This window comes from Anguilla anguilla, chromosome 3, assembly GCF_013347855.1.
Source record: "Anguilla anguilla isolate fAngAng1 chromosome 3, fAngAng1.pri, whole genome shotgun sequence".
In the NCBI taxonomy this organism is placed as follows: Eukaryota; Metazoa; Chordata; class Actinopteri; order Anguilliformes; family Anguillidae; genus Anguilla; species Anguilla anguilla.
The window spans coordinates 14,295,089-14,318,689 of record NC_049203.1 but is presented as its reverse complement, the minus strand read 5'-3'; the positions used below and the strand labels follow the sequence as shown (position 1 = coordinate 14,318,689).

The window sequence follows — 23,601 nt, the reverse complement described above, 5'->3', positions numbered from 1 at the left end:
TTGTCAAACTTCACCGTGACTTACCACTCATGACACCTGATGTTATGAATTCTTTCAGAACAGTGACTGCATAGCTCAACTATAACTCATTTGGCAGGCAGCAGGCTTCCTGAGTGGTATACGTTCTGTCCTGCGAGCTTTCAGACGTGAAGTTTCAGAAGAGGAGTTTGCACTAGTAGAAGGGGCCTATAGATTATGCTTGGATATTTTGAGCGGGGTGTGTGTGAGGGGGCGATGCAGCACCTTATACAAACAAGAAAAAGAGGAAGAGCACCACCGTGCACTGCACTTCACAGGAATTTTATTCATTCAAAAAAAGGAAAAAAAGAACTAGTGCCATTGAGGGAATGCCACCGGCCGGTTCCTCTGGTTGGATGTTTTTACCCTCGCTGAGAAGATGAACAGGAAATGGGCACTTGAAAAACCACACTGAAAAAAAATGTGCACAATTTCTGCTTTTTTAAGTCTTTGAAGCAGCAGTGAGGGTTTTTCCAAGCTTTTGTTACCAAATCTACAATTATAAAACAACCTCGTTTCGATCACAGACTACATTTACATAATATAATATAATATAATATCATATAATATAACACTAGTAAATGCACTAAGCCTCTGCAGCTGTATGTGGAGCCATACTGATAGTATGCCTGGTCTCTGTACACCCTAAATACAGCATGTAGGTAATCATTATAGCAGTACCTGGAAACCCAGCCCATTTAAAAAATCTGTCTTTGATCAGTAGAGCCAGCTAATCAGGCCACAAGTGTGAAGGTGAGCCATGTAACTTCTGGATAAGAGTATCTGATGAACAAGCAAATCATTTAATGCAATCAGCAGAATGCTAATGCAGCACAAACAGAGACCTGACCATGATATATTTGCAGCCTCATTCTCCTCTAGTAATGTATTCATCCCATAAACACTGAGGATGAGACCTTTAATAAGAGGCTGAAAACAAAACAGTGGGACGGACTCCTTTTATTATCGGGGAGGGTAAGAAAAAAATGCCATCAACATGAAACCAGGAAGTGAGGACAACAGGTAAATACAGGACACAGCAGAGGTGACCCGTCTGTATGTTTCACATGTCAGTCTACAGGTTCTCAGACAGGCACACCTGTTTAGCATGTTCAGTGCTATGGCAACGTTTACAGAATAGGAACAGAAAATCCAATCCTCCCGTCCCTCTCTCTCCACTCAATTTCAACCTCAGAAGTTGGTCGGAGCAATTTGGCGGAAACAGTTTGGCAGCGGCGCTGTTGATGGAGGCATCTGGAACCCTTGTTTTCACTGTGTGCTGGGGGGTGGGGGCAGAGGTCGCAGGGTCCTCTGGAGTGTTGGGGGAGGGGCGGCGGGGGGGGGGGGGTTCAGTCCTCCCCGCCGCACAGCAGGAGCAAAGCTTTGCGGTAATCTCCGGAGGTGTCACCCTAAATACGAACGCAGCTCGGTTAGAGAGAGTGCCAACATGCCAGTCCGCCATTGCCGACTTCCTCATCAGGTGAACTCCCAATCTAAAATTTAACTGGGGTCCTGCCAAAAAAACTCATACAGCAGAACTTCAGAGATACAAACCTCTGAGTTATGGATTATGGACTTGCTGACCAACAGAAAGAGTATGAAACAGAAAGTAACATGAAATGATGCCTTCTTCAGGCAATTATGCAATCATGCTCCTTGTTACTACTGATACAAAACAGGAAAGCATTAACAGGCATTAACCATTAACCTTTAACCAATTAACCATTGATAAAAACCTTGAAATTGGAACTCTTTAAACTTCCCAAGATACATGACTTCACACTGTTGTTAAAGAATTAGATAAAGTCAACTATTTTTGATATACAGAAGGTCCAGAACAAAGCCAGATAGTTAACAAAAGAGGGAAAGAGTGTGTCATAACTCATACCCTGCAAAATCCTAAAGATACAAGACCTCATAAGACTAAATCATAATGCTGTGTTTGTAAAAATGTTTGTTTTTTCATTCTTCCTGTGAATTTTATTTGGGATATTTTTAAAAGCTTCTCGTCCTTTGGGGCAGGCCTCGGGTACACAGTGAGCATGCATATAGAAATAAAAAATGCACCATATTGGTTTTGTTGGTCTTCCTCAATTAACATAAATGACTGTCAATTCAAAAGAGGTGTTTTTTGAGGAACAGGTTTTGTGATTATCGCACACGTTCTCTGTTCCTGTCACACTATGAGTGGAATTTGTATTACCTGTGAATTTACGTGTGGCAAATGAACAAAGGTAAAAGTAAACTTAAGATTAAATGAATGTGCGGTTGCAAAAAAATCTATATCCAATTTTTTGTCACATATTTAACAAAAAATGCTTCCAGTCACACCTAATATTTTGTTCATGGTTTACCATGAGGATGTGGAAGGTACAGGGACTTGAGCATTAAATGTCTTTCTGCAGCTTCAAAGGGCAGGTCTCAAGAGGAAGTCAGTGGAGACCTGTTACACAGTACTTCCTGTCACGGGAGCCTTCAGCCAATCACACCAGAGAGGAAGTGTGTGGGGGAAATTCCTGAACAGCTGAGCTGAAACCACTAAACCCCAACCCCCCCACCCCCCCCCCCCCACCCACACCCCCAAAACAACGACGCTATGGAGAGGCAAAGACTGACATTAAAGACCGCATACGCCCACACAACACTGAGGCGGTTTGGGGGGGGGGGGGGCGGGGGACGGACAAGTTGGTGTGTTTATGTGACTCGTTACCATGGGAGCATGATCCGATTGCAGCCATTACCTGGATGAACTCGTGTAGGGAGACATCATGAGTGTCCTTGAACTCCTTGCGGATGTTGAAGAGGTCAACCTCACTCCGGGAGACCATGATGCGGATCAGGGCCCGGTCATCAGTGCCCAGACCCTGAGAACACAGGACATTGCTGTAGAAACACTCAGCCTGCCACTGTGGGTGGAGCTAGAGACACATAATCACAGTGGGCGGAGCTACAGACAAACAGTCTGCCACTGTAGGCGGTGCTCCAGACACATTGTCTGGTACTGTGGGTGGAGCTAGTATCACATGATCTAGGGAAACTGTGAGTAGCGCCATACCTCTTCTTAATTCTTAATTCACACAACCCAGCAGCACATTGCATGCATTAAGCCATATTCGAGCTGGATAAGTTTGACCGAGGGAGGTTATGTGATTTAAGTGGCTATCAACAGGATGCATGACTTTAATCCAGTAAGAATTTGCAATGTCCGTAGTCTTTACAAGCCTGGAATGTAAAAACACAAGAGCAAATTATTGTCTGCTATTATCTTCGGTAACAGCCATGCCATTCAAATGGACACTGCAGTAATGTAACTGTGCATGTTAAATGTTTGCCTTGGTGTTTTCTTACCGGAAATCTAGCCACGTGCCATCTCGTGATGACTTTTCTCACGGAAGTGTGGTAATTGATATTTGTATCCGGGCTATCTGGTAATTTTGGTGGAATGACAGGTATAGCGAATCTTGTATGAATAGATCTGACAGTAGGCTACATCTTGAAAACCTTATTATAGTACAGCCCACTGTAAAGTGAATCCAGCTCGAATAGGGCTTTACATTGCATTCATATAACAGACGCTCTTATCCAAAGCGACTTGAAATGAAAGACAGCTTACTTAAATACATCCACCTGAGTTATATGAGCAACATTGCCAGGCCTAGCTAATAACATTCTCAGACCAGTGAATGTAAGGCAAACATCACTAAATTCACTAAATAAGCACTAAATTCAACCAGTTAACTTATGGCAACCTATAGCCATTATACATGTCATAAATACGTTAATCTAATATGCATATTAAACCATAAAGCATGCTGCCATTACCTTCATGGCTTTGTACAGACGATCGGCTAAGTAGCCCGGCTGGTTCTTCACACTCCGTACTGCAAGAATAAAGACAACTGGTGAAAAACAAAACCTAATGAAAGAATTCAGGCAAGGAGATCCGGTCAGGGCCTGAGCCAGTCAGTCACATGACCTTTTAAAGGCATACTATGCAGGAATTTTTTAGCCCCACTGTAGTCCTGTGTTCACAATCAAGGAAGTCTCCTCCTCCATCTTCAACCCCACCCACTCACCCTGAGCACGTGGCTTTGGCTGTCTCGGATAGCTCGAGGTAACATTACTTACAGGTCCAACAGAAAACAAGCCAACTCTGTGTTGTATGTCATCCCCTTGGTGAACGTCCCCATCAAGGACAGGCAATTCCACGAGCCCTGTCAGCTTGTCCTTTTGTTTCGCTGCATTTGGGCTTCGCCTCCACCATTGCGACAGCTAGCTAGCTAGCTAGCAACAAACACTCCACTGAAATCTGATTCCAAAGCACAGGCTCTGTAGCCACACCCACCCCTCCCTACACAGAAAAGAGTGCCACAAATACTACATAATACTTTTAAAGTAAAAATCCTGCATAGTTTACCTTCAAATGTCAAACCACACCACCACAGAGCTCGTCCAGCTATCATTATGCTCAAAAGCATGTTAACCACCTTTCTACCCTCAGTCTGTTAAATCTGATTATCATGAGCCCCTTGCCCAATTTAAATGGCTATTGGGGGTTAAAAGACACTCCATTATTACCAAATATCAGACACTTACCAAGAGCGAGTACTGCATTCTTGAAGTCACCGGACATTTCCTTCTTAACGATTAGTTCAATGTCTTTGTTGGTGCATTTGACGAATTCTTGGAAGACTGCAATCACAGAGCAGAGCTCATAAGACTGGGCATTCATCCTGTACCTGTACACACATTCAAATTATTATTAGATCACAGGAAACATGCCAGTTGGCTAGTGCCTTACCCCTGCGTAGGTGAGGGAAACTTCTATTGCACAGAATGCTCATGAACTTGATTTCCATTTCACTGGAGTCTGCATTGCACGCATCGCCAAGTTCCTGAAAACACAACCCACCTTTTCACACATTTCAGCTTTTTATTTCCACTCCAAATGAATGCAGATCCTGAAGGAGTCGACATGAAGTGCTGTGACCTCACGCCACAAAGCACAATGACCTCACACCATGAAGAGTGATGACCTCACACCATGAAGAGCAATGACCTGGCATTACACTGAGCTTTTCAGCAGTAGCAGTACAGACTCCAGGTTTTATCTGAATTTTCTCTCCTATATTTATCGTTCACCTTAAAAATATCAGGTTTACTGAGTTCTTTAGTAAGTGGAAACATAAAAATGGAAGCAGGCTTTTCAAAGCAAATTCAAGATTAATAAGAAACAGAAGAAAGCCAACAATCTAGTGCAACATAAACATGAATATAAACTAGGTACAGTATTAAATACAGTACCCAACCATGCTTCAACATTTGGATGATTTTTCTTTTTTACTGTAAAGAAATATTCATGTTTCTTTAACAATAGAACCAACCAAAACCAAAACCAAAAAAAATAGAACCAACCAAAAGTTCATAAACTGGTTATATACTGTCTGATTCTTAAAATCCTTCACTTCAAAGGCATGTCTGTCCGATCACTATCAAATCAAAGTATAAATTTAAAGTTTACAACAGTTTTTTATTTTTTCATTTGGACATACATACCACTTGCACCCCCAGTCATACTGAAATACACCAATCACAAATTACAGATTAAGCTATTTATTTATTTTGTATTTATTTATTTTTAATTTATTTATTCCTGATAAAGTAAAGCTTGCAGGGGGAAATAATTTTATGTTTATTTTTTAAGACACGTGTGCTTGAAAACAGCTTCCTGTTTCAACTACACATCTGTCTTCAAAAGCCATTTTCCTCTCACCCTCAAAGGGTTTGCACTATATACCTGTAAGCTTAGATACTTCCACACACACACACACACACACATATGCACCTGCAATCGCAGAGACACTCAATCATGTGTACACACACACGCACACACACACACATATGCACCTGCAATCGCAGACACACTCAATCACTTGTGCACACACTCACAGACACACGCACACACATACGTGCACCTACACACAAGCACACATGAATGCACACACGCATACATGCATGTCTCTGTGTGGGAGGTGACACTGTGGCTAAGTTGTTGATGGTGTGCAGGTCTCACCATAAGCTTGCAAGCAGACATTCGTGCAAACTCAGACAAGCAGAACAACCAGCCCTTTGACAACCAGCTTCCAGCACTTTGCACAGAACATCAAAATAAAGGTGATCACATTTCAGATTCAGATTCAGTTTGTTTTGGCCTGTTTTCATGGAAACTGTGCCAGCAGAACGTCTGTGAAATACGCCATTCAATCTAACCACGAAGCGCTCTCTCCCCAGCTCACGCAAACCATGACGTCAGACGATCGCCCTTATTTTTCAGTAATACAACAAAACAGGTCAGAGCATGAGAAGCCTGACAGACAATAAAAATAAGTTTAAAAATGCTGAATAAAAATCATACAATGAATAAAAATGAAGATATGTCCCATTCAATGAACATTTAGGCCAAAGTACAGGAACTAGGTGAATGTATTGACAACAGGTAGAGGAAGGGTACTTAGGTGGGTTGGTAGAGACAGATTTCCCATTTGCACACTAACCTGTGCATCCTCCATTGCCTTGTTAATGTCTGCTGGACCCTCCTCACGTGCCCCCTAGTGACAGAAATCAGTCACTACAACAACTGCACAGGTACCATTAGAGCATAATTGCATCACATTTGCTCAAGCTAATTCATGATTTTATTTTATTCTGAGTGTAATCAATTTTCAAACTAAACTTTTGACAAGGTTTCTCCCCCTCGCCCTCTCAATCTGCTCTCGATTAAACAAATGTAAAATAAGGCTGACTCCTGGATTTTGTACAGGTTCAAAATGATTGGCCAGGTGATATTACCTGCACCAGTGAGACCAGGATGCAACGGAAATGTCCCGAGGTATCTGAAGTGATGGCGTCTTCAAGACTCTTTTTGTAAGCTGCAAGTCACCAGTGAAAGAACAAGATAACACAGCTGGTAGACATAACATGGTTGTTAGGCACTAACTCACTAAAATATTAGCTGTGTCTCCCTCTTCTGGTCATATCGGGTACGGGAATATATAATCAAATACATAGCAACATCAATGTTAGCAACACAAATTTCCTAAACAAATGGCACATCTTTACTCTCCACATCTAGATGACAGGTTTATTTCATAAACAACTTTTATGTCATTTTTGTTTAATTAATTGCCATAAGAAGAAAGCTTCTGATAAATATAAAGCAGAACATAATTCTTCACAGATCTAATTTTTAGAGTTAGCATCATACTGCACCTGACAGAAGCTGGACAGGATCAAGAAACCTGTATGTGACCTGCTGTCATATCCTCTTGGTTTGCTTTGCATAATTGTTGTTTAGCAAAGCATGATTTAGCTTTAAACCGCCAGGTGACCATGTGACCAGCAAGTTGTCTCTCACCTTCCTCAAAAGCCACATTCATAGCTTGAATCTCCTGGTTGCTTCTTGTGACAAGGATCTCGATCAAGGCGTGTTCATCTGTGCCAGCCCCCTGAAAGACAGAGTGTGCTGTGATTGGACAGAGAGGCACATAAGGGCAGAGTCTAGCAGAGGCTGGGAGGAGTAGAGAGTGTATTCAGAGTGAGTTTGGGACATGTGAGTGGGGAAGCATCCTACCTCCATCGCCTTCTTCATCATTTTGGCCTCGAATTCTGCCGGAGTCATCATTAGACCCAAGATCAGCCGGCACAGGTTCTTCGACAGCTCTGACTTTAGATCTTTCATCAGGTCCTGCGGAAGACCACACTCATCAACCACAATAATAATAATAATAATACTAATAATAATAATAATAATAATAATAATAATGGACAACATTGCCATATACATGTATAATAATAATAATAATCACCTTTTCTTCACCTTTCCCATCCTAATCATCACTGTACTGGAGACTGCAGTGAGAGACAGTCTTTTATTTTTTCATTGTGATACAGACTGCAGTGACCTAAAGTCTTATTTTCACTGGGATACAGACTGCAGTGTGATACAGTCTTTTATTTTTTCATTGTGATACAGACTGCAGTGACATAAAGTCTTATATTTCACTGAGATACAGACTGCAGTGAGAGACAGTCTTTCATTTTTCATTGTGATACAGACTGTAGTGTGATACAGTCTGTTATTTTTCACTGTGATACAGACTGCAGTGTGGTACAGTCTTATTTTTTTACTGTGATACAGACTGCAGTGTGGTACAGTCTTATTTTCACTGCGATACAGATTGCAGTGTGGAACAGTCTTATTTTGTACTGCAATACAGACTGCAGTGTGGTACAGTATTTTTACTGCGATACAGACTGCAGTGTGGTACAGTATTATTTTTACTGCGATACAGACTGCAGTGTGGTACAGTCTTATTTTCACTGCGATACAGACTGCAGTGTGGTACAGTCTTATTTTGTACTGCAATACAGACTGCAGTGTGGTACAGTATTATTTTTACTGCGATACAGACTGCAGTGTGGTACAGTCTTATTTTCACTGCGATACAGACTGCAGTGTGGTACAGTCTTATTTTTCACTGTGTTACAGACTGCAGTGTGGTACAGTATTATTTTTACTGCGATACAGACTGCAGTGTGGTACAGTCTTATTTTCACTGCGATACAGACTGCAGTGTGGTACAGTCTTATTTTTCACTGTGTTACAGACTGCGGTGTGGTACAGTCTTATTTTCACTGTGATACAGACTGCAGTGTGGTACAGTCTTATTTTTCACTATGTTACAGACTGCAGTGTAATACAGTATTATTTTTACTGCGATACAGACTGCAGTGTGGTACAGTCTTATTTTTACTGTGATACTGACTGCAGTGTGGTACAGTCTTATTTTTCACTGTGTTACAGACTGCAGTGTGGTACAGTCTTATTTTTCACTATGTTACAGACTGCAGTGTAATACAGTATTATTTTTACTGCGATACAGACTGCAGTGTGGTACAGTCTTATTTTCACTGTGATACTGACTGCAGTGTGGTACAGTCTTATTTTTCACTGTGTTACAGACTGCAGTGTGGTACAGTATTATTTTTCACTGTGGTACAGACTGCAGTGTAGTACAGTGTTTAAGAATCTCACCCGTCCTAAGCTGGATTTGAAGGCCTGTCTGATCTCCTGTCTCTGTGCATTGCTCCGGTGTGCCAGAATTTCTATGATGGTATCCTCATCTGTGCCTGCAAAAGCCAAGAAAATATTACAACTTTATTTCCCATAATTCATCAGGAGTGAAATTTCACAAAAACGTTTGACTCTCCTCCAGAAGAGTTGAAATATGCACCATCAGTGAGGTATTACACAGCAGTTACCCAGATGTCCCTCAGATTGTGTTACACAGAAACTAAGAGCATACCAAGAGTAAAACTGAAGTAACCATTTCCAAAACTGGAGAGTCACAACAAATGAAGAGTTTAGTTTACATCACATCTCCCAGGGGAAGTATTATTTGATTTGCTGTAAATGTCCAGAGGCGACCTTTCCTCACAGACTGAGCAAATAATATACAAATATGAAGCTTGAATGTATTGAATACGAGATAATAAAATTGATTAAAAGCTGAGCACACTGCAACACAATTATAACACCTTGCTTCATTTGTACACTAACAATTGCAAACTCACGCAGACACACAGACACAAACTCAAATGCAAAGAAAATAAACACAGAAACTTAAAACAAGTCCCAACTCACCAAATCCCTTCATGGCTTTCCTGAGTGCTTTGGCATCACTGCCCGGGTCAAAGCCAGATGCAGCATGAATCGTACCCCTCAGCTACAGGGAGGGAAACACAGCAATCAGACACACGCACACGCGCGCGCACACACACACAGGCATGCACGCACACGCGCGCGCACACACACACAGGCATGCACGCACACGCACACACACACAGGCATGCACGCACACGCACACGCACACACACACACACACAGGCATACACGCACACGCGCGCGCACACACACACAGGCATGCACGCACACGCGCGCGCACACACACACACACAGGCATGCACGCACACGCGCGCGCACACACACACAGGCATGCACGCACACGCGCGCGCACACACACACAGGCATGCACACACACGCGCGCGCACACACACGTACGCACACATATGCATATACACGCACAGACACACACACAGACATGCACGCACACGCGCGCGCACACACACACACGCGCGCGCACACACACACAGGCATGCACACACACGCGCGCGCACACACACGTACGCACACATATGCATATACACGCACAGACACACACACAGGAATGCACGCACACACGCGCACACACACACACGCACATATATGCACATGATATGGATCAGGATGTTGTTGGCACACACATGCACGCAAGCACGCACACACACACGTGCGCATGTGCACATGCACACACACGCGCACACACACACGCGCGCACACACAGACACACATAAATGTATAAAGGGGTTTAAATGGGGTATGTGCAGAGGATTAAAGGGATGTGTGCAGACGGGCGAGCCGCAGAGATCTAACCTGCATTTTAGTCATGGCACTGATCTCCCACATCTTGTAGGCTATTTGAGCTGCTTCAGGGAAGAACTCTCCTGCTAGACTGAAGCACCAACCGGTACACATTAGCGCATCGCTAACACAACCAGTGACAACAGCTACATGCCCTTCCTGCCCAATGGGAAATTCCGAAAAACAAATCTGATCTTCTCGGTATTCTGGCAGATTGGTTCCAGGAACTTGTGAAACTGCTGAAATAGTTAAATTTGCTTAAGGATAGATATGTAGATCTGATACGAATCATGGCAGATAAAGATCATGAGAACTGTGAACACATCAGAACTGTGAAACTTCTTTAAAGATTTGTGTTAAAAGTGCTACAGGCAGACTTGCATTGTCTATTTACTGCTTATATCCTGTTTTTCCCCAGATGATTATTAATTTAAAATTACAATACATAGACATTTATTATATTTAATAGTCTACAAATCACAAAATCCCATTCCTCTAAACATAGAGGATAATTTTTTTTCTGAGGGAGAAAGTTGCTGTAGTCCAAGTCATGCGCAAGAATGAACATTTTTTCAACAGCAGAGAAAACAAAATTCAGCAACAATAAGGTCACATCTCCGCACAGAGCAATGTCGCCCTCTGCTGGCCACAAACATAGCAGAATCACAGAGGAAACGTACTCATCGTCTCCCCCGCACAGTTGAAGCAGTGTTCTCTTGTACTCGCCCGAGGTGTCATCCTGTTGGGGTAAAGAGACAGGTTCAAAACACAGGAAGCGCAATCTTACAGTCCACCTACACGGTCAGCGCACAAACCGTGCTATGATGCACCAAACACACAGTACGTTAGATTATCCAGCATGTACTGACTGATTTGATGTCAAAAGGAAAAGGCAAAGTGTGGTGTAATGCAGAGGGGCCCAGGTGATGAGGTCACACCTTGATCATGTTGTACAGGGATTTCTCATACTGCAGACGGAAGCACTCCCGGATGTCCAGTATGTCGATCTCAGAGCGCGAGATCATGATGCGGATCAGGGTGTTATCAGCTGTGCCCAGGCCCTGTGGAGGCACACAGAGGCACAGAGAAGGAAAAGATAGTCAAAAACACACCCAGTAGTACATACAAATGCAGTACTAAGTACAAATGTACTAAGACGGAAGAAGGAAAAAGTATGGGTCTGTACAATGGTTTAACAAAAAACCATATTTAGACCCCCACAGTTATCAACAGAACATGGCTTCAATGGTTATAAATTCGTATGCCCAGATACATGCATACATATGCTGCAGCCCAGGGCCTGCCAATCATAGATCACACCATCAATATGACAGATTTACCTTCATGGCCTTGTAGAGGCGTTTTGCGAAAAACATGGGAACACTTCTGATGCACTGCACTGAGAGAGAAACACAGCTGAGTCAGATTCACTGCATTGAGAGACATAGCTGAGCCAGATTCACTGCACTCAGAAACATAGCTGAGTCAGATTCACTGCATTGAAAAACACAGCTGAGTCAGGTGCACTGCACTGAGAAACACGGCTGAGTCAGATTTCAGTCAGCCCTGGCAGAACAACACAAAGCACACAGGCATCAGCTTCTCTTACCTACAGCCAGCATCAGTCGCTCAAAATCCCCAGAGAGCTCGCTCTTGATGCTGTCCTCTATCGACTTCTCTGTGAGTTCCTGGTATTCATCAAACACTGAAAGGGAAAGTGACAGAAAGCTCTTCTAGAGACTCACCAACTCATCACATTTTATTCTCAGTGTAATATGCTCAGTGTATCTTTGTATGTACTGAAATCGTTCAATAGCTGCACTGTAACATGCAGTACATAATGCATAATATACAATATAATTTTATATAGCTGCAAAAGGCATGTGTTCACAGTTCTGTCTTCTGAATGAACATGCACACAGAATTTCTCACACACCCATCCTCAGATGGTTGATGCTGCGGTTTCCAAGCAACATGATGAACGATGCCTCATCAGTGCCCCACTGCTCCTCCCCAGCAGCGTACAGCTCCTGTGGGGGGGAGGGAGGGAAGGAGATTTAAAATTAGATTGACTGTTTTGGTACCTCCGTATCCATATCGACGTGCTTCCGATATTGATTTCTCTCTGCGAGCCGAATCAGAGAGTCTTTGCCTGAGCCAGCCCCCCTCCCCCTTGCTGTCATAAGACTCCATACCTGATGCATTAGTGAGCCCCACACTGTGAATACACGACCCGTAAACTCACCCTGGCGTCCTCCCCCACCAGATCAGCGTTCACTACACCACTTTCATCTCTGGTCCCCTGGAAAGAAAGCGATTCAGTCAGTCACACACTTCCCACAATACCATTCGGCATTCCGCCATTATCTGTTCCTCAGCCGTGATTCAATTTTAAAGACACTGTGTCTGGAACCAATTTTCTGATGGAACACAACGCCAAATCAAATCAAATGCTGAATCAGGATAATAGACAAATGATATAAAGCTAAATAACAGTCATTTAAGTAATGTAATGTAATGTAGAGCAGCACAATGATTGGTTGAATGATGAATCAACCTGGTATTGAAATATGTGTAACAGGGAATTCAGTTCGGTAATTTCCTGTCAAACCAGCTTCCACCAGTGCCTCTGTGCCAAGCTGAAGAAAAAACACCAGCATCTTTCTACCGAATCAGAGTAGAATCAACATCTTAACACACACCTGCAGTAAAACCACCAGCATCTTCTTAAAGTGGCCCGAGGTGTCTCCTACAATATCTGCCTCCATGTCCCTGCCATAAGCTGGGAAAAACAGGGAGAATAAAAGAGCTTTTAAGTATTAGAGAATAAATGTATTTTTCACTAAATATGGGAATAAAAGCATCTTATTAAATATGGGAATAAATTTCACTAATACAATAAGTTCACCTAAGCACAATCAGGTTCAGTCAAGAAAGTGATTCTGATGCTCCTTACAGTATAAACGACATAAACCCAATACCATACTAATACCATACAGGACATTAACCCTCCAGAGTGTATTATTGTACCAGTTAACACCACACAGAAACATCCCCTACCGTCTTTGTAAGCAGCTGCCATGTCATGGATCTGTTTGTTGGTTCTTGAGGCCAGAATTTCGATCAGGCACTTCTCGTTTGTCCCCACACCCTAAAAAAAAAAGGAAATAAAAACACATGATCTTATTTCAGATATAAAACACAAAGCAGTAACTCAAGAGCCTTATTTAAGATATAAAACACATAACAGTAACAAAAGAGTCTTATTTCACATATAAAACACACAACAGACATAAGACCCCCCCTCTAAGGGCCGGCCCCAGACGGGCCTTCCGAACCACGCCTGCGGAAGTCATGAATAAGCTCAGGGTCCAAAATGTCTCTAGAGGGGACCCAACAGCGTTCCTCAGGGCCATAGCCCTCCCAGTCAATAAGGAACTGATCCCCTCGACCCACTTGTCTCTCAGCCAGAATGCGGCGTACTGTATATACCGGCTCCCCATCAATGAGCCGAGGCGGAGGTGGCGGTTCATCCGCCGGAGCCAATGCGCTCACGACAACCGGCTTAAGGCGAGAGACACGAAACGTCGGGTGGATTTTCATGGAACGAGGGAGCTGCAAGCGAACCGTGACCGGGTTGACTTTACGCACGATCTTAAAAGGGCCCACGAACCGAGGGGCGAGTTTACGAGATTCAACTCGTAAAGGAAGGTCACGAGTAGATAACCAAACCCGTTGACCCACCCGATAGGAGGGTGCCGGACGGCGATGCCTGTCGGCAAGTCCCTTCTGTTTGGCCGAGGAGCGCAGGAGGGACGCACGGCCTCCACGTGGCCCGACACCGCCGAACAAAGAACCCAGCAGACGGCACCTCGTTGTTCTTCTCCAGTTCCGGGAACAGAGGAGGTTGGAATCCAAACTGGGCCTCAAATGGTGAGAGCCCGTGGACGCGTTACGCAGCGTATTATCCGCATACTCCGCCCACGCGAGATGACGGCTCCACGATGTCAGGTTGGAGGAAGCCAGACAACGAAGAGTGTTCTCTAGCGTCTGGTTGGTATGTTCTGTCTGTCCATTAGTCTCTGGGTGGAATCCCGACGAGAGACTGACGGACGCACCAAAAAGAGAACAAAACGACCGCCAAAACCGAGAGGCGAATTGAGGCCCACGATCAGACACCACGTCTTGAGGCAGACCATGCAGTCTGAAGACGTGGTCGACTACCAGCCGTGCGGTCTCTGGTGCGGATGGCAATTTAGGCAGCGCGATGAAATGGGCTGCCTTAGAAAACCTGTCCACCACAACCAGGATAACTGTGTTGCCATCAGAAGCCGGCAGACCTGTGATAAAATCCAAGGCAACGTGGCTCCAGGAACTTTTTTGGGGGTAAAATAAAGCCCCCGGAACTAAATTTAGACCCTTGTTCCTGCGGTCGAAACGCACTGAGTTCCTTAAAAGGTTCTTAGTTCCGGGGTAAAGTTCCTGCGGTGGAAACGCGGTTTAACATGAACTAAAGAATCATCTTTAAGGTATAAAACAAAACATGAACTAACACGTTTTATGCAAGTGTTTCATTGGTCATTCACCTTGATAGCATCCTTAATTTCTTTGGCATCATGGTATGCTGGCGGCTTCATTAAAGACACAATCAGACGCTCAAACTTTCCGGTCAGCTCATATTTCAGGTCACCAATCAGGTCCTAATGACAGGCAAGAAAACATAGTATTAGTCATTTTTCAAATGTATATGCTTAACATATGTGTATATAGTGCTCTTTTACTGAAGGCTTTTAAAATTTTGACTACTAATTTTTTCTTCTGTTGACTTTTGCACATTTCAGAAATATATGCCACTGACCGCACAGGATATTAAATTAGTGGTTCCATTTTTGTTCACTACCAGCATATTAGGATTTCTTCACATTTACTGTATAATAAAAATGAAAAAAAAAATCTACATTTTAGGATAATTCAGGTCTCGTTTTACCTTTCCATAGAGAGACTTGTAAGCAGCAACTACCTCCTGTCTCTGTGCATTGCTTCTGGAAGTAACCAGTTCTACAATGGCCTCCTTGTCACTACCTGCACAAGAACAGACAAGATTCCTCTCAGCTTTACATGAAATGGCTGTACTCGAGACTAGAATGAACAAATAACATTGCTTTCAAGTTTTACACAGCAAAAGTTTTAAATCATTTAATTAAGTTCATTTTGAATCCTGGATAAAGGAATGATTCGGTCATGATTTGTTTATTGAGCATTAATAATGTGTTTGAATAAGCTTCCCATGCCAGTAAGGGCAGCTGTTTCAGTGTTCATCTGCTACCACAGCCTAAAAAGTCACCTCAGCCTACTCTTCCTTAACCCCAGGTTGAACACCCTTGGACAAGCATATGTTACATTTAACACTAAACCTTCAAATCCATTGTGGTACTTTCAGCACTATACCTTCAAATTCCATCCTACACCTACTATGACACTAAACATTGTGTTCTATGTTTGCTTAAGGACACTAGTAACCTTGTATCATTACAGCTCCTTGCTTAACCTTTTAGTACGGACATTATAAGTCTTTCTGGATAAGAGCACATGATGCTGTAAGTGACTATGAACATAAAAATAGAAAAAAAAACTGCTCAGTATTCTGACAGCCGGTGCGAATGTGCAAGAAGTGAGGGGCGTAAGTAACGTGACATAACCTCAGAGCGTGTGGGTGTAAAAACGGAGAGTGCATTTCTCAGCCGGGTGAGAATGTTCATCGTGTTATTTATAACACACGCATTTGGCCCTCACTCTGTGTGTAGGCTGCGGAATGGGGCCCAGTCTGAAAATGAGTCCCTTCCCAACCAGCACAAATCATCACAGAAACCTCACAGAGCGGTGCAGTAGGGCTGTGTATCGTGGTGCGCTGCGATGAATGTTGTAGCATGTTGTCGGTGTGTGTTCTTTTGTACTTTGTGTGGTAGCTTTTTTTGGTTTTGTGAATATTCCAAACCACTCAAAAATAATACATTTTGTCACATATATACATAATTGACACTTTTTTCGAGCATATTGCACTTGCACACCACCCTCAAGTCTAATTTGCGCAGGTGTCACAGGCTTCACAGTTTCACCGGCAGCTAACAATAATAGCTCAACAAAGGAAGCATCATTATGAGATCACAAAGTCAGCCACGATTGGCTATACAGTACATATCATCAGAGGGACACGTTGAAGCAAGATTCTAGAGTTAATAACCACAGGAATATCTGATCTCTGCTTTGGTTCAGGGACGGCAGACACTCGCCTATTCCTTTCATGGCAGTGTACAAGGCCTCTGCGTCGCTGCTGGCATCAAAGCCGGGAAAGTCCGTCACTGTCCCTCGAAATCCCTGCCAAAGACACAAGGTTAATATCCGCACCAATATCAATATTTATTAACATAGCACAAAATAGCAAGCACTATTATAATCATTTCATTTCATTATTTATTTCCTTTGCTGTTAGGATAGTGTTGCAAAAGGCACTGAAGAATACAAAAATCAAACGTAATGAGACATTCTGTAATACAGAAACAATATATTATACCAACGTAAAATGTATACACTGAAATATACTTTGTTAACACTGAAAAATATTTAGCCAGAGAACGTACTCACTTTTATTTTGGTTAAATAATTTCTAATACAGTACATTTTCCTAGAACATATGATCCCTATTGGACCCTTGCAAACTGTAGTTGGATTAACACTGACCATTTTACTGTGTCACAGTGGATGACATGTCAAGCATCAAGAGGACCTTGTCTTTCATACATATAAATTATTATATATACAGGAAAATAGATAATGTTGGACAAGCTTATTTGGGCTGAAACGTTTAATAATCTCTTTTCCTTGCACATGTCACTTCCTGCTGGGTGAGCCTCAGATATGGGGGGTGAGCAGGGGGAGGGGGGGTCCAACAGCTGACAGCTGTCCCTCCTAATCCACTGGCCTGGGACTAGTGATGGGGTGGTAACACTCCACCCCATCCTCAACACCTGGTCTTCCCAAACTTTACAAAAATGTGACTCACTTAAAGAGCGGATATATTTTCATAAATGGAATCCTAACATATGAACAAATGTGGCAGTAAATCATACAGTTGGTCAAAACAACTGCACGAATGCTGGAGCTACAGTGTGTAACAGTGCCATGTTAAATTTGACTGGTGTGAAATTTGACTGAGAGACCAGAGGTTTCAAACATTCAAATCATGCAGCCCATATAATTGCCTCTCATAACCCCCACACACACTCACAACACACACAACATGCAGACACACACAGGCACGTTCATACTCATACTCATACAAATACAGCCTGTTCCCAATGAACATATGGGGCGACATAGCTCAGGAGGTAAGACCGATTGTCTGGCAGTCGGAGGGTTGCCGGTTCAAACCCCGCCCTGGGCGTGTCGAAGTGTCCTTGAGCAAGCAACCCCTAACCCCTAACTGCTCTGGCGAATGAGAGGCATCAATTGTAAAGCGCTTTGGATAAAAGCGCTATATAAATGAAGTCCATTTACCATTACCATTTACCATGTACAGTACTCTTGGGAGCCATGTACTCTTGGGAGCCATGTCCCTGTATACCAGCCCCTCCCAGGCTACTCTGCCAGCTGCAGACCACACCCAATGACCTCACCACCCTGAGTCCATCAAAGGTTTCCCTGCATAGCAGCATTCCGCCCCCCTCCCCGCCTCCCAATGCATGGCTACTTAGTGTCAACCTACCAGCGGGCATGTAGCCAGATGGCTATATCCTACCCGAGAGTACCCCCTGCACATGCTCAGAAACCTCTCATAGCCCATCAGTCAGGCGGACAGCTGCGCTTTGAGAACTCTGGCTGCTAGGCAACAGGCATTTCATAACCAAACACTGCATCCATGCAGGGGACAAAGCAACAGTGAGGTAGCAGCCAATGATACATGTTCTGTTAAAGGCAACATTGTAACGTCTTGTTCTAATTTCTCTACAGGTTGCTCAAGTTTGTCTGCGACTTGATACATTTTCTACGTCTACTAGTACAGTTCTTCTATCCTTGTGATATGCACTTAGTTATAAGGAGCTCTGGAGTGTCTGTTAATTATGAATGCCAGTGTAAATCGCCTGACCAACAGGATAATTCTGGTTGGCTGTTGCTTCAGTTAATGACTACCAGAGCAAACCAAATTAAAGAGAAGGGTGTGGTTCTAATTCAGTGATACCGCAGCTTCATTGCGGGGGTGGATAGACAACTGGATGGTCAGGGGCATGTCCTCATCGGCTTCGCCTTACACGCTCGGGGGTCAGACAGCTCACCATCTGTGCTGGTTGCCAGCCCCGCACAATGCATCTTTCAGAGCTCCTTTTAAAAGGAGCCGCATGATTGACAGCACCCAGTCCCTGAAGGCGCCCAGTGACATCCAACACTTGCAGCCAAGCACCCCAACATACGACACCTCCATAAGCCAGAATTTCATTTGATCTTACGACCACACTTATCATTACAACCCAACCAGACCAGGAAGTTCAGATTAAACACTCCTATTTTTTCATCAGTATTCATAACAAAATTGTGATGTGACGTTTTGTTTTCAGTAACAGGGTTCATGAAACGTTTGCTGGGATCAGCAGAGTGAGTACTTTAAATTTTACCAGCATCTAAAGGTTCATGTTAAAATATATCATTGTACATTTACAATTGGCAACATTCTTACCCAGAGCAACATACAAAACTATTTAAATTACAATTATTAAATTAGAAGATAGCTTCACATGCACATATTTAGTAAGTAAAAATTATTTGACCGATTCATATCATTTACCTTTACCATGGCTTCTGTTCTGTCTGTGTCTCAGGGAAAGTAACTGTGACCTGTAGAAAATGGGAGGTGGGGGGGGGGGAAACAAAATCAGGTTAGAATTTCAGTTTCATTTTTCAGCTTGGAAGCATAAACACAGGATCCCTGACCAGCAAATCCACCAGATCTGGGTCAAATGTATGTTTGAAATAATTCTTTAGATGCTGTTAAAATTTTAATTACTCTTTGAAGAATTTTGAATCAAATATTTTGCCAGTCAAAACCGGTATTTGAAAGGTTAAAGTATTTCAAATAATAATTTGACCCAGGTCTGATGTCTTCAATGAAAATACATAAACAGTCACGGGCATCTCTGAGAAAGTAATTTAATTTAAACCTTGACCTAAAACAGCTTTTGCTGTCAGCATTTTGTGCATCTGCAGAGGCCAGGAGATTTCACAGACCAAACCAATCCCTTTCTATTAGCACACTACGTTCGGAATGAAGATCTCAACATTACTTAAACAGTCATTCACCGTTTGCTAGATACAAATAGTTGATCTTACAATGTTATTTATGCAATAAAGGTAGAAGCGAAGTGTGTTTTTAAGATTCCCTGAAGATTGAAAAATATAGTTAAATATTGACATGAACCTTCTATGTTGACAGGCTGAAAAAGGGGAGTGGCTTGAGTGTTTTCATAATTAAAACAAAATTAAAATATTTTCCGAATCGGTGTGGGCATTTCTCCTCCTCTACATAACCCCACCCCTTAACTTCATAGTCCAACCCCCTTCGTTGGGAAGTGACCTAACGAAAGCCCTCGTGAACTCTACGGACTTCTATACAGCACACAGTATTCATACACAGAATATAAAGAGTAAATGCTTTCAACAACTGGGGAAGGAAAGATTTTCCTTCCTTTGTGTGGAATTTGTGGCATTGTCCTGATGCGTTAGAAGGTCTGCCACAGAACCACAGGTTACAACACAACATGCTGTTCCATTTGTTCAATCTGTATTTTGAAGCCAATGTCACTGTACGCAGTTCTGCTAAACTACAGGACCAAACACACAGCATTAGCTGTTTTAAGCAATAATTAAATGACTGGAAATGTAAACAGCAGGGACACTTTTTCCACTGAAAAGCAGATTACCCAGAATTCTCTGCTTGTTCCAAAAGGACATACCAGTGGAAACCCTACCTTGGCTGCAGGCCCAGTATTAAACAGCACAGGACCTCTTTCGTAAACCAATCCTCAGTATATGTAGAGAACATAACTTCTGTCCTTGTTAAATATATTCAATCTAGTCTTGTCTCTCCATTACTGCCAGATTGACTCATCTAGAATATACATTTTTTCCAGTGATCCTTTTTCCAGACCAGACAACAATGGTCTTCCAGTGTTTATCTTAAATGCAGTCAGTTTCTCCATTGTGAATATTATGCATCCATTATGCCATCTAAGATTGAAGAACATTTTTAACATAACACATTTTTGATTCAAGTGCTGCTGAATTTGTAATCCAGCAAATGGATTGAATAAATCTCTACCTCAAGGGTGTAAGAGGGATTTTTTCCAGTCCTCAACACATACAAAATGCATACATCTTCAGAGAAGGCATGCTGAAGGTTCAGTGCAGATTTTAGCAAATAATAGCTGAGGCTAGACTAAGGGCAAAGACAAACCATCCTAGAGCAGCACTACTATTCTGAGACTATGAATAAGGGCTCAGGCCTTAGACAGAAATCCTCAAATGTACATATCGCACTAGGCAAAACAAATTTGAAACCATCTGTAACTTACATAAAACTAAAAATTAGGTACAGTGTTTGATTTGAGCTTGTAAAGTGAATATTGACAAGTAGGGGTATCGAGAAATAGCACATGATTTACCTGAGAACCAGGACTGGTGCGGATAGCCACACCCATGTGTCTGCTGGGCGACTTTCAGTAAGATGCTACGGCTTTAACGCTCAGATCTGCATGGTCCCCGTGAGTGAAAATCACTTACTTTATATCAAATTCTTATATACTATCAATTCTTTCAGTCCACGACGAAACAGAGACACCACAACAGCAATTAAATTTACTGCAGAAAAAGTAAAGTTGTCTTCGATGCTAATGGTCCAGAGGTCGAAACCAATCTTTCGAGTTAATATTTGAAGACTCTTCAAAGACTCTCTCTCTCTCTCTCTCTCTCTCTCTCTCTCTGTTACAGAGTAACTTAAGTTCGACACGTTTTATGATTTTAATAAAATAGTGTTTGAATAAAACGCAAATATAAACCAATTGCAGGACGTTTTTATCAATAGTAGCAAAGATAGAACACTGTTTTGACCTATTTGGTCAGGCTGTCATCTGTCATCTGTCATCTGCCATCCACAGTGCTTCCAACAGTGTTGGCTCAACATTATTTTACGCGCGTAGGCTAATTTAGAATTAATTCCTAATATGACGTACAAAATTTGCTTGATCTTACCTCTCTAAATAACGCTCACTGACCGACGTGCGTCCGCGAATCAGATATTTTCGCTAGATCTGCAGGACACCCGTTAAACTGCTAACAGCTGCTCCTTCTCGCTCTCTTTCTCGGACGGTGTGACGTAGGCGTGCCGCACTGGATGCTTCCCTCTCTCGTTCTTATTTTACTGGGGCAGAGGATGGCGTGGATGATTATATAGCGGTAATCTAGCACGATACTATATTTTCTTAGCGTTGCCCTGGACTTTACTGTATCTTCCTGCAACTGCTCCGCTAAGAACTTTTTTTTTCTGCGATGCGCACCAAAGCATGAGTGACGAGTTTTTGAAAGGGTGTTTAGCTTAGTTAAATATTCTGCAGATGCATTGCGTCCCCCAGTGCTTCAAATAATTGCGCTTGCGTTACAAAATGACTCATTACATTGCTAATTACTGGAAATTACAATGTTTATAATAGTTGTCTGGCATGAACGTGTAAATATTTAAATAGCAAAACAAATGGGCATAAAAGGTAGCCAAACTAAATTATAGATGCAGAAACAGAAACAGCCTCCGAGTTTTTCCTTAACTATTTGTGCAGAATTGATGCTTCTGTCCTCACCAATTTTGCCCCATCCTTGCCTCAGACCTGCTTAGTTTTGCATTTATTGTTTTAGTTTTTAACCCGCTTAACATAAATGACATATATTGCAATGTAATGACAAAGTTTTTCTGTTTGAATGAAATGAAATGATGAATGAAATCAATGCTTTTTCAGTGACTTACAGAATGATAACTTCTGTTTTTATTTCAGTCCCGAAACCGCCGACTGGATCTAAACCAAAACTGTGCAGCACAGTTCTCTGGCCTAAAGGAGAAGGGCAGAGGGGCTGGGGTCTGCACAGCTTACAGTATGCTGGCGGAGTAACAGGAATCCTGTGGTCGGCGTGAGTGCCACGTAGCAGTCTATTCCTGTCCCTGTGCCTGCCATTCCTGTAAGTGAGTGAGGAATCTGTGTTGGAGGACACTTCTGCCGAAATCCCCCCCCCCCCTCCCCCACCCCAGCCACACTGACAGGAACACTCAGGGGCTCCGGGGGCGGAGGCTGACAGCAGTGTCCACAAAAGGAAGTTTGCACTTTCCCCCGTGACGGGTTCACCTCTGCACAGATCCCAGCTGAGGCTCGCTCTGCCCGCTCCAGGCAGCGCGCGATTGGCCGCGCTCGGGCTGAAAGCCGTCCTGCCTGGGACGCAGTGCCACGCCCAGGCCCACACGCAGGGGGCTAGTGGGTGTCTCTGTTTGTCTCTTCTCCAGAGCCCATTGCGAATGTAAAAAAGAGCTGACTTTAAATGTCGAGGTGTTTTTGTAATCAAACGCCCAAGAAAAAAAAAGACAGCTCAGCTGAAAGTTGAATTTCATTCATGGTGCAGTGCAGTGGTTCTTAAACTTGTGGGACTGGGTGGAAAGAAATACTGTACTTACTGTATATAATACACTTTCACATTTTCTTTCAAAGCAGTCAGAATAAAAATGTAAACTCCTCCATGCAATTCACCAGTTACAATGTCCATGCAGTTGCCTTTACACATATTAAAAGCACTTTATTTCAGTATTTGAATAAATGTTGCTCACATTTTAATAAGGGGAGGGTCACAACAACTGTAGTCAAACATTCAAAAATAGAAGTAAAATGTTTTATTTTGTGAAAACATACATTGGATTCAGAGGGTCTGGGAGGCACTTGTGAAATGATTTAAGACAATGAACATTAAGCTTGACATCTCCGCAT

General features: G+C 42.8%; 1 protein-coding gene across 2 annotated transcripts; it reads right to left on the bottom strand.

Moving 5' to 3' along the window:
* Positions 1-960: 960 nt before the first annotated feature.
* Positions 961-22,111, bottom strand: anxa6 (annexin A6). 2 transcript variants are annotated; one of them, XM_035407649.1, is made up of 25 exons: positions 21,833-22,111; positions 19,374-19,423; positions 16,828-16,912; positions 15,525-15,619; positions 15,124-15,237; positions 13,598-13,688; positions 13,240-13,319; positions 12,783-12,839; positions 12,474-12,567; positions 12,147-12,242; positions 11,878-11,936; positions 11,476-11,598; positions 11,218-11,276; positions 10,550-10,628; positions 9,722-9,803; positions 9,113-9,207; positions 7,649-7,762; positions 7,433-7,523; positions 6,868-6,947; positions 6,573-6,626; positions 4,820-4,913; positions 4,615-4,710; positions 3,841-3,899; positions 2,760-2,882; positions 961-1,427 (listed from the first exon to the last, which is right to left on the bottom strand). In XM_035407649.1, exons 2-25 carry the CDS (start codon positions 19,380-19,382, stop codon positions 1,368-1,370), a joined length of 1,989 nt encoding a protein of 662 aa, XP_035263540.1. In that variant the 5' UTR covers positions 19,383-19,423; positions 21,833-22,111; the 3' UTR covers positions 961-1,367. The 2 variants fall into 2 exon arrangements, with proteins under 2 accessions (XP_035263540.1, XP_035263541.1); XM_035407650.1 differs by lacking the exon at positions 21,833-22,111 and adding an exon at positions 21,247-21,474 and having other exon boundaries at positions 1,368-1,427.
* Positions 22,112-23,601: the final 1,490 nt, after the last annotated feature.